The sequence below is a fragment of the Phocoena phocoena genome, chromosome 15 (assembly GCF_963924675.1).
Source record: "Phocoena phocoena chromosome 15, mPhoPho1.1, whole genome shotgun sequence".
Lineage (NCBI taxonomy): Eukaryota > Metazoa > Chordata > Mammalia > Artiodactyla > Phocoenidae > Phocoena > Phocoena phocoena.
The window spans coordinates 19,922,196-19,934,295 of NC_089233.1; the positions used below are offsets into that span (position 1 = coordinate 19,922,196).

At 47.7% G+C, this 12,100-nt stretch overlaps 1 protein-coding gene across 2 annotated transcripts in view; it reads right to left on the reverse strand.

Annotated features, from left to right (window-relative positions):
- The window catches only part of PRKCB (protein kinase C beta), a 313,357-nt gene that overhangs the window by 52,968 nt on the left and 248,289 nt on the right, over positions 1–12,100 (reverse strand). For both annotated transcript variants that reach the window (XM_065892367.1, XM_065892365.1), the window contains exon 10: positions 3,534–3,707. In XM_065892367.1, coding sequence (XP_065748439.1) covers positions 3,534–3,707 — 174 coding nt within the window. The remainder of the gene's footprint in view (positions 1–3,533; positions 3,708–12,100) is intronic.

The following is a 12,100-nucleotide window of genomic DNA, read 5'->3' on the forward strand; positions in this document are numbered from 1 at the left end:
ATTCTCTTTTTTTTTTTGCGGTACGCAGGCCTCTCACTGTTCTGGCCTCTCCCGTTGCGGAGCACAGGCTCCGGACGCGCAGGCTCAGCGGCCATGGCTCATGGGCCCAGCCGCTCCGCAGCACGTGGGATCTTCCTGGACCGGGGCACAAACTCACGTCCCCTGCATCGGCAGGTGGACTCTCAACCACTGAGCCACCAGGGAAGCCCAAGGACTCTATTCTTTTACTCAAAAATTTTATTTTAAAAGCAAACTTTTGTCACCTTTGGGGCGTAACAGTGAGCCAGTTCATGAAAACTGTCAAATAACAAAAAAAAAGTGTCATGCATCTATCTTGCCTTTTCTATACGAACTGTATCACCAGGGGACCAAGCAACAGATGAGGGAAGTCTCTCTTTATAAAAGAATTCCAACTAATAAAGAAAAAGGAATGACAGAATTAGGATATCACCATCTCACAATCCTTAATGAATTCATGGACCTAAGCACAGAGCATCATTGGTTGCCAACACTTTACAAAAACAGAGACAACCGGACATTATGTGACTTTGGATGAAAAAACACACAGCCATCTATGGTCTTGCCAAAGGGGTCAAACCTGGGTCTGACCGAACCTCTAGGTCCAGCTACCAATTTGCAGAAAACACAGAGGACAGAGGAAACATGTGGATGGGCCCCATGACTATGCACTGAGCAAAATCCAGACCGTGAAAATGCTGTGGGTCAAACAGCCCAGGATTTTTAGCAGATAAAAGAAAGGGATGGAAGGAATGGGGAGGGAAATCACCCTATTAAAAGACAAATCAAATTTCTACAAATGGGAAAGAGATGCTAAGGGATGCTAAAACTTAAGTGATAAAACTATAGAGACAGGCAAGGAAGTCAAGCTACCATTTGGGGGGAGATTGAGATTGGGACGCAGAGAAGCTTCTAGAGTGGCTGCCAAAGTTCCTTCTCGACCTGGATGGTGGTATGAGGAACTTAACCTTGTAATAACTCATTATTAAAACATCAATTGTGTGTGGTTTCTCTAAGTTTGTCTTATAATATCTCAAAATTTTAAAATGAAAAGACTTTATATTGTCATAAGTGAAAGAAATCTGTAAAAATATATAGAAAATAAAAGCAAAACAGTGACTTAGAAACTGCTCTTTGCCAAAGCTCAGAACCTGAAGCTTGGTCCTCTCTCTTCGTTAAAAAGTCAAGTGTTTGGGCTTCCCTGGTGGCGCAGTGGTTGAGAGTCCGCCTGCCGATGCAGGGGACACAGGTTCGTGCCCTGGTCCGGGAATATCCCACATGCCGCAGAGCAGCTGGGCCCGTGAGCCATGACTGCTGAGCCTGCGCGTCCGGAGCCTGTGCTCCGCAACGGGAGAGGCCACAACAGTGAGAGGCCCGCGTACCGCAAAAAAAAAAAAAAAAAAAAAAAAGTCAAGTGTTAAAAAGATGTTAATGGCCATGCTAGCACCAAACAGAAACTTTCTCTTCGAGGTACTCAGAAGAAAATAAAGTGAACTGAAAAGAATGTAATTTAAAATCTGTGCACCACCCAAAATCCCCCTTTGAGCTACCCAGGACCATTCTGCATGGCGGTGCACGCTCTATACTTTCTCAAACACGATTTCAGCGCTTAGTCCTGCCTGCAGTGGAGTGAAAAGTGTTCTTGTAGTCCCTCGTCACCAGAAGACCCCAACAAGAGGCTGGTGGGCCAAAGCCCCACAGGGGAATACTGCACACATTTGCCTAGAATGTTCCTTCCCTTGATGACCTGTGGTAGGGAGATTGTCTGGGATTCAGGGAATGGGCCCCAGCAGAAAATCATCCCTGCACCCAAAACATAGATGCCCCTGAGGCCATCAGGCAACAACCTCTCCAAGTTCTGCTATCACAGCCCCCCATTGCATTGTTTTGTAACTATCCCCATGTCTGTTTACTTTGCTTTAAGAGCATGACCTTCTCAGAAACAGGACCCAGCTTACCCAGCACTATACCTCAGTACTTGGCCCAGGCCAAGGCCAATGCTAAATGCTTGTGAAGTGAATAACCAGCATCTATGAGCGTTTACCAGGTACCAAGCACTGTGTTAAGTGTTTCTCATGTATAATCTCATTTCCTCCTCATAGCAACCTTGGACATAGCTCATTCACAAATGAGGAGACTGATACCAAGAGGTTTTCTAATTTTCCCAAGGCCACTCAGCCAGAAAGTGACAAAGCTGGATCTTGACCCCAAATGTATCAAAAGACTACTTAGAACAGGGAAGGGGCTGGGTTCTGGCTCTACCCCTTTCACAACAGGTAGTTCTATGCCTGGCGTATGGTCTGCACTGAGAAAACCCACCCCAAACCCAGTTCTGCGTCTTCCTAGGCTGGAGGGACTCAGTCTAACCTAGCAGAGCACAGGACTTGGTGACGTTGGAGAAGAGAGCAAGCCCCAAGCTTTAAGGTACACGCAACTTGCAATAGTGTCCCATCTCGCACGGGGGTTGGGCTCTACAATCAGGATGTAGGGTGAGAACTGGAGAGAGTCAAAATAATCTTGAAAACTCCCTTAAAGCATCTTCAAGACACTAGGCCTTTGGCCCTTAGAAGCTCCCAAAGCAAGAATTAACTTTGTATCTCTTTGCATTTACGCTCTGCCTCATCTCCCCCCTGCCCGCTCCCCCGCCCCGCCACAGTGCCTGGTACCTGGGAAAGGCTCACAGATGAGGTATAGAGCTGAGTAAGCTGGGTCCCGTTTCTGAGAAGGTCATGCTCTTAAAGCAGAGGAGACAGACATGGGGATACAAGGCAATGGGGTCTGTCATAGCAGAACCTGGAGAGGTGAATGGGTCCCCAAATTGTTGCCTGATCGCCACAAGTACCCCCCTAGGTATGGAGACCAAGGTGTAGTCTGAACAGGGGAAAGGTAAGAAGTTCCTTGAAGGGACATCTTATTCTCACAGATAGAGGTAGAATCACAGTCAATAGCGGACAGTGCACCGATGCCCCCTTCTTCTTAGGAGCCTGGTTCTGACCTCACTAGTCCCTGCCCAGGCTGTGTCCCCTGCCCCGGGAGTCCTCTGAGGGCTGTGTTCTCAGGCAACCCCTCCTCCAAGAAGGTCCATGCAACCTGCAACGTGAACTCGTGCATTTATCTGAAGAGTCCACAGGGCCGACTGTGACCCTCTAGGGGCACATAGGAGGACCTTATCCCTCATCCCCATCTGTAAGTTCTGCTAGTACATCTCAGATTGTGAGTCCTGAGTTCCTGTCTGCAAGTCCCCTCTTGCTGCCAGAGGAAGGCCCTGCTCCCTTGGTTATAAAACCAACTGCCTGAGTTCTTTATCTTTGTTGAGACAGCATCTGCCTCAGGGGAGAGCGCTTCTCAGCAGCAACCTCAGAAATTCTCCGCGGCGGCTGTCCCTGGGCCCTGACAGCTTCCTGTCTCTAGGAGGGGAAGGGTCCGGGTGTCCCTTTGGGGTGGCCGCTGCCGGGACAGCTCTGGCCAAAGCCTGAAGGCTGGAGAGGGAGTGGCCCAGGCCCCCAGGAGGTTACCATGGTCTGGAAGCAGGAATGCAGCTGGGTCAGGAAGGGCGGCTTCCCGGGCAGGGCCAGCACTCGCTTCTCTACCATCGTGCATTCCACGTCATCGTCTTGAATCACCACGTCCTTCTTCAGGATCTTCACGGCGTACAGCTCATCTGTGCCCTTCCGCTCTGAGAGCATGACCTGCGAGAGAGCGGGCACGTCAGTGTAGTAGCGGAAGGGGCCCCGGGGAAGCCACAGGCGGCTGACGGTCACTCAGATCTGCTCCAAGCTTAGTCCACGTGCCCTCGGTGGATGCTGATACGACACACGAAGTTTCCCACAGACCTCGCACCTTGAATGGCTGAACCCAATCAACAGAGGATGGTTCCAAAACAGAGACAGACTCACAGACGTAGAAAACAAACTGATGGTGACTAAAGGGGAAAGTGGTGGGGGCAGGGAGGGATAAATTAGGAGTTTGGGGTTAACAGATACACGCTACTATAAATAAGATAGATCAACAAGGGCCTACTGTGTAGCACAGGGAATTCAGTATCTTGTAATAACATATAATGGAAAAGAATCTGAAAAAGAATAAAGGTATATAAACTGAAACACTTTGCTGTACACCTGAAACTAACACAACATTGTACCTCAATTATACTTCAATTTTTTAAAAAGCGCATCACTAAAAAACATTGTTTTTTAATTTTTTAAAAATAGAGGATGGTTCCAAGAGTGATGAGCAAGTATTCGGATATCCCTTTGGGATATGTATCAATGCCCAGCCAAACATGACTAGAATACATACCCCATAAGGGCAAGTATCTCTGCCTGTTTTGTTCACTGGTGTAACCCAAGAGTCTGGAACGGTGCCTGGCACACAGTAGGTGTTCAAGAAGTATTTGTTGAAGGAGGGAATGAGTGAATTCCTGAAAGAACTGAATTTGGGGCAATTGATTCCGTATTCTTTCAGTTGTTTAATATTCATTAAGAGCCTGCTAAGCACTGGGGAAGCAGCATTAGATGAGCAGGTACGTTCTCTGACCCTGCATTCCAGGGATGAAGGAAGACTTTGGACATTAATTACAGGGATGATTAATGTAATATTTTAACATCCTCTCCTGTTGTCCTGGGGCTTCCTTTCATGCAGCTGTGGTCACAATCTGAGCATGTTAATCAGGGTGGCTTGTGACACATCATTATTTGCACTGGCTGTGACTATGCCAGAGAGAACAGTGACCAGCAGGTACCATTCTCAAGAAGCCTCTTAGGGAGCATGGGGCGGGACCACACTGTACAAGACCTAACCTGGTCTGGGGGCTTCTGAGATGGCTTCCTGGAGGAAGAAGCAATCAGACTGAAGTAACTATATACTGTGTGTACTGTGTCAGACATTTTGCAGGCAATAATATCAATCACCACAATATTTTGAGTGCTTACCAGGGTGCCAGACAATGGTTTTCATTTATTATGTCTCATTCGCTTTGCCTAAGACCCTAGGAAGTCGGTACCATTAAGAACCCTATTTCAAGGGGGGAGGAGCAGCGGGGTGGGGGGTTAAGAGGTACAAACTATTAGGTATAAAATAAGCTCCAAGGGCATATTGTACAACACAGGGAATATGGCCAATATTTTATAATAACTATAAATGGAGTATAAACCTTTAAAAATTGTGAATCATTATATTGTACACCGGTAACATATAATACTGTACATCAACTACACTTCAATAAGAAATAAATAAATAAGTTTAAAAATTAATTAATTAAAAAGAAAAGAGCCCTATTTCATAGGAGCCCGGGGCTCAGGGAAGCTAAGTGACCTGTCACACCACAAATTCAGTTAGGGACAGAGCCAGGATTTGAACTCCGGTTTACCTGATCCCAAGGTCTCTGCCTTTATACACTCCACTTGTGAGAGTTCCAGAAGAATCCTCAAGGAGTTTAGGTGGCTGAGGAAATGAAATGCTCATCCCTGACTCAGCTGGAGGACCAGAGAGAGCAACAGAGGCCTGGGACCAGAGGGAGTGACGCACAGAGGGAGCCCCGAGGCAGGAGGGCAGCTTGCACAGTCCGCTCAGCTCCTGCCCTGAGGGTAAGAGGCCTGACTGGACTCCTGCACGGCAGCTCTGGGCTGCGCTCGCCGCCCCTCACAGAGGCCCGTCTCCTGCCCGCACCACGTTCTCTCTCATCACAGCCAGGGGCGGCCATGGGCGAGTCAGGCCTAGGAATTTAGAGCACTTAGGGAGAAAGTCCCTGACGCACACCTCCGCATCAAGAGGACTTTTCCGACTGCTTTCTCCCCCAGCCTCACCATAGAAATACGAGCTGCCAGCTGGGCAGGTCCTCCCTGCCGGGCATCTACTCAGCCCTCACAGCAGACCCACTCGCCCCCATGGCAGAGGAGGGCTCAAAGTGCTGGAGTGCGTGTCTTTAGCTCATTTCCCATCTCCCTCTGCTCCCTCACGGGTACCCAGAGCCGTTTTTCCTTCCCTAGTCCTCAACCAAGGCAGAACCAATGACTCCACTAAGATGTTAAGAGTAGGCTGGAGATAGGGGTTTTCTGCTCCCAGATTCCTGAGAAGGCAGGGCTGGGGCAATGGCGGAGAGGTGACTTAGCCAGAGGCGAAAGGGTAGAGAGACTGAAGGAGGATGGAAGCAGAGTCATCAGCTGAGAGGACCCCCAAGTACACAGGAGGGGCTCAGCGCTGAGCTGGCTCTGAGTGTGGCAACCCCACTGCCCCGTCACCACTGGTCAACGTACCATCTAACAACCCAGAATACTCGTAGACAACCCACCCCACCCCACCACCACCCAGGAACACAGGGGAGGGGCCCTGGACACCTTGAATGTCAATGCAGTCCCCTGTCTGGAGGAGTAGCAGGACAGATGGCTGGGAATTTCCCCAGGCACCAGAGGGAGGGGTGAACACCCTACGTCTGTTTCAATTACTCTCCTTCTACAGATGAACAAACTGAGGCTCAGAGAGATTAACCTGCTGGAGCTAATGATTGTTCTAAAAGTGCAGATCTGACCAGGCTACTCAAATGTTTCAAGTCCCTCAGTGACTCCCGCAAGTCAAACAATTTCTTGACCACATCCTGTTCTTTCTTCTCCTCTGGCTCTTCTATTGCCAGTGCCTGTAGTGTCCTTCCACACGCTTTCACTGCTCAGAAAATCTGAGATTCAGCTCAGATGTTCCCTTCCTCTCTATCCCTCAATGATCCACGTAGACCAAACAGGTCACTCCCTCCTCTAGACACTGGGACTGCTTTGTATCTATGGCAGGTACTTTAGGGCAAGTGTTTCCAAACTTCAATCATTCACGTGCCTTTTTCACATTTTTTTCCCTACCACCTAAACTGGTATTTACTTAGTATTTTTTAAATCTAGTCACATCTTTACTTAACTACATTTATCTGAAAAGGAAATTTTATATCACCACCATTAATGGCAAGCCAGAATCACCAGCCATAAGTGGAAGATGAGCATAAAAGTAAATAAAAGTGGGGGCTTCCCTGGTGGCGCAATGGTTAAGAATCCGCCTGCCAATGCAGGGGACACGGGTTCGAGCCCTGGTCCCGGAAGATCCCACATGCCACAAAGCAACTAAGCCCGTGTGTCACAACTACTGAGGCCCACACGCCTAGAGTCCATGCTCCGCAACGAGAAGCCACTGCAAAGAGAGGCCCGTGCACGGCAACGAAGAGTAGCCCCCACTCGCCGCAACTAGATAAAAGCCCGCGCGCAGCAACAAAGACCCAACATAGCCAAAAAATAAATAATAAATTAATTTTTTTAAAAAAGTAAATAAAAGCAAAGCAGTGCTAGGAAATTCTAGCTGGATACTGCTGGCTGCTGAAGGTTCCAAGCCAGGCCTGTTGTTTTCCTCTTGTTTAAGGAAAAAAGTGATATTAGCAAATGTTAGCTATTAATGGCATGTTGTCATCAAATGAGACTTTCTGATTCAAGTAATTAGAAAGACTAAGAGAAAACGTAAAAAGAGAAAAACCTTATCATTCATATGGCACCTATGTACCACCTTAAAAAAACTCAATTACTCAACTAAAATCATCTTGCAAATCAATACTATGTGCTTCACACCTTAGAAAATACTGTTGCATTTGTAGAGATATTTATCTTTCAGTCAATCAACAGGGATGTGTGAAGATTCTCAGTGCCTCGCCCTGCCCTAAGCCACAGGGGTAGAGGGGAGAATAGCCAGTACCAGAGGACCCCCCCCCCCCACATCCTGCAAGTGCTACACAAAGGGGCAAACTCTGGAAAATTCTCCTATAGCATCTGGAGGAAAACAGAACTGACACACACGAAGCATTAATAACAATTTAGAGATAGAACTGAATCAAGTTTTAGAACAGGGGCCAGCAAACTTTTTCTGTAAAAGGACAAAGAGTAAATATCATAGGCTTCAGGGGACAGTCTCTGTATCCACTACTCAACTTGCCACTGTAGTGGGAAAGCAGCCGTAGACCACACACAAGTGAATGGGTGTGACTGTGTCCCAATAAAACTTTGTTTATAAAAATAGCTGGTGGGCCCAGCGCCAGTAGTTTGCTGACCCCTGTTCTAGAACATATATTTCAAAAAAGATCGGGGAAAAATAAGAGTGACTACATTAGCAAAAGTGGCCACAGTTAAAAAAATAGAACTACCAGAAGACCCAGCAATCCCTCTACTGGGCATATACCCTGAGAAAACCATAATTCAAAAAGAGTCATGTACCACAATGCGCACTGCAGCTCTATTTACAGTAGCCAGGACGTGGAAGCAACCTAAGTGTCCATCGACAGGCGAATGGATAAAGAAGATGTGGCACATATATACAATGGAATATTACTCAGCCATAAAAAGAAACGAAATTGAGTTACTTGTAGTGAGGTGGATGGACCTAGAGACTGTCATACAGAGTGAAGTAAGTCAGAAAGGGAAAAACAAATACCGTATCCTAACGCATATATATGGAATCTTAAAAAAAAGGTCTGAAGGACCTAGGGGCAGGACAGGAATAAAGACACAGACGTAGAGAATGGGCTTGAGGACACGGGGAGGGGGAAGGGTAAGCTGGGACGAAGTGAGATAGTAAAATAGCAAAATAGATAGCTAGTGGGAAGCAGCCGCATAGCACAGGGAGATCAGCTCGGTGCTTTGTGACCACCTAGAGGGGTGGGATAGGGAGGGAGGGAGACGCAAGAGGGAGGGGATATGATATATGTATACGTATAGCTGATTCACTTTGTTATGCGGCAGCAACTAACACAACAATGTAAAGCAATTATACTCCAATAAAGATGCTAAAAATAAAAAAAAAGTGGTCACAGTTTAACTTGGATATGGACCCTAGCATGCTTTTCATTTCTTCCAACTCCTTCTTAGAGCCTTCTGATTGGGCAGGGGACTTATCTGGCCACAGCTGATTGGATTAGAGGTGGAGAACTGATCTAGGTTGAACCAATCAGATTCTCTCATTGAAAGATGTGGAATTAGGACGCTCCATGTAGGCAGTCTAGGATCCTGAAAAGAAAAACACACAGATCTGCCTAGAGTGGTCCTTTCCTACCACATGCAGGCAAAGAAAAGTGACCCGGATGTGTGGGGGAAACAAGAAGGTCAGGGAGGGCTTCCCTGGTGGCGCAGTGGTTGGGAGTCCACCTGCCGATGCAGGGGACACGGGTTCGTGCCCCAGTCCAGGGGGATCCCACATGCTGTGGAGCGGCTGGGCCCGTGAGCCATGGCTGCTGAGCCTGCGCGTCCGGAGCCTCAGCTCCGCGGCAGGAGAGGCCGCGGCGGTGAGAGGCCCGCGTACCGCAAAAAAAAAAAAAAAAAAAAAATGAAGGTCAGGGAATGAGCAAAGGCCTTGCTTTCCAGCTCTTGGTTCCAGTCTCTCAGGAGGCTTGTCTGTTTCCATAGAAACCTCCATATCTCCCCAATAAAGTTATTATTTTATTTAGACTAGCTTGAGTGGATGTCTACCTTTTAAAGATCTATAAGACAAAATTATAGCTTGAGGAGTACAAATTCTTAATAAAAATAAAAATTTCAGTAAGTCAAATAGCATCAGGTTAGTACATGACCTAAAACAAGACAAATTGCATTCTTTAGGTGCCTCTTGCCTGTATCAGAACCACGTGGGGTACTTGTTTACAAGGCAGATTCCAAGCGCCACCTCTCATCCAGAAGCTCTGACTGTGGCCTGGGAGGACGCATTTTAACAAGCGCCTCCCTTCCCCTTGATTCTAATCACTAAATTTGTTGCTCTGAGGAACTCTGAGGTAATATCAGAATTGATTCATTTAATATGAGGGATAGGAGGTGTCTAGAAGTAAAACAGATAGAATCCTTTTATTGTGAGTGTCCCAACGCTCTCTCCGCAGTCGTTACCAGGGGTGAAAAGGGAACTTTGCTCCTTAATATTCGAATGAAGCTTTCCTTTCAAAAGGAATCTCTCTGCCCTTGGTGAGCTTTTTGAGAGCTTCCTGAGAGCTTTCCCGGTATCATGAAAGAAGTGATATTCTGTGGTGGTTTCAAAACATGTCTGTAAATATTTGACACTCCTCAGTCAAGGGGCAGAGTCTGTGCCCTCTGTTCTGGAACCTGGGCAGCCTATGTGACTGCTTCAATGAATGGAATACAGTGGAAGGGATTCTGTGTGACTTGGGAGATAGCAGCTTCTGTCAGTTTCTCTTGGGACACCTGCCTTTGGAGCCCTAGGCCACCGTGCTAGCGAGGCCACAGCATGAGACCACATGGAGAGGCCTGGAGACCACACAAAGAGCTTGCTGCCTAGACAGCACTGGGTGCTCCAGCCTCAGCTGTTCCGGCTCCAGCCACTGCAGGACAGAGCCCAAGCCACAAGCAACCAGTGAGACTTCCCAATCTCCTGACCCACATACACCATGAGAGATAATAATATACAAGTTTTGTAGTTTTAAACCTCTGAGTTTGAGGACGATTTGTGATGCCGCAACAGGCAACTGGAACACATTCATCTGAGCTCATATGTGCCCTAATGCAACCCAGCCTTGTCAGGTGTGGCCCCTGTTACCTTGCTTTATTTATTTCTTGTGTTTGGTTATGAACGCTCTTTTTAATCAAAAAACTTTTAAGGCTTCAATTGAGATGGGCAACAGAGATGGAATTCAGTCTGCCTTCCAAATGTATCGCCTTTCCTAGTCTCACCCAGGACTTGGAAGGCTGGCCAATTCATTTATTCGTTCAGTAAACATGAATTAAGTGTCTGGGGTGTGCCAGGCACTGGTGATACAGAACGAGAATCCCTTCAGGAGGCTTACACACCGGCACAAATAAGTCCGATTCAATTATGATTAAACTCCTGAAAGAGAAGTTCATGGTGCCCTGAGAGTGTTCACATGGAGGACTTAACCTGGTTTGGTGGGCTGGCAAAAGATGCCCTGGGGAAGTGATGGTTAAGCTGAGACCTGAAGAATGACCAGGACTAGCACAGTGGACACGGGGGAGGCATATTCCAGCCAAAGGGAAGCCAATCGTGTTCCCTTAGGATTAAACTACCTGGATCCACAAACCTTGGTCTAGAATTACTGTAGGAAGTGAGCTCTTAAGCTCTATAAATCAAAGTCCAGATGCCAACTCCCAGCCCTCTGAGATGTCTCCAGCAGAGAGGGCAGCAGTGGCACCAAGTCGGGGGGCTGGACAAAGAACGGGTGACATTCAAAGGGAATGGGCCGGGCTTTCTGGTGGCGCAGTGGTTGAGAGTCTGCCTGCCAACGCAGGGGATGCAGGTTCGTGCCCCGGTCCGGGAGGATCCCACGTGCCGTGGAGCGGCTGGGCCCGTGAGCCGTGGCCGCTGAGCCTGCACGTCCGGAGCCTGTGCTCCGCGGCAGGAGAGGCCGCAGCGGTGAGAGGCCCGCGTACCGCAAAAAAAAAAACCAAAATAAAACAAAACAAAAAACAAAGGGAATGGGCCAATGTGCGTGCCAGGGAGAAAGAAGACAATGTTGGGATGACCAGCATGTGAGAGAAGGTGGCCAGTTTGGGGCTGATATGATAACCACCCCCATTTCTTACCTACTCTGTGCATTATTTCATTTAATTCCACACAGATGGGTAGTATAGGTACTGCTACCATCCCCGTTTCACAGGAGAGGAAGCCAGGGCTTAGAGAAGTTAGGTGAGTGGTCCAAAGTCACTCTTACTAGGAAGTGACCCTTCTAGGTCACCTATCTCCAAAGTCCACGCTCTTAACCATCTGATTCTCTGAGCCCTGAGCACCAAGTGCTGGGTGATGAGGCTGTACTGTCTGCAGATTATTGCTGAAGTGTTTCAAATTCGACTCCAGATCCTGGCCCTGTTCTCCTTTTCCTACCCATCCTACCTGTTGAGACTTCAGCCCTTGTGGCCTAATTCATGGTCAAGAACAGAACACTTATGTCCTTTTTCCATTTCTTATATAACCACTAACAAACCACTCATCTACTTGTCAAGATGAGCTTGGTCTGAGTCAGTTCATCCATCTAGTCCAAGAGCTCTATTGGGAATTGTGTGCCAGGCATGATGCTAGGCACTGGTGATGCATCCACGAACAGGACAGACGT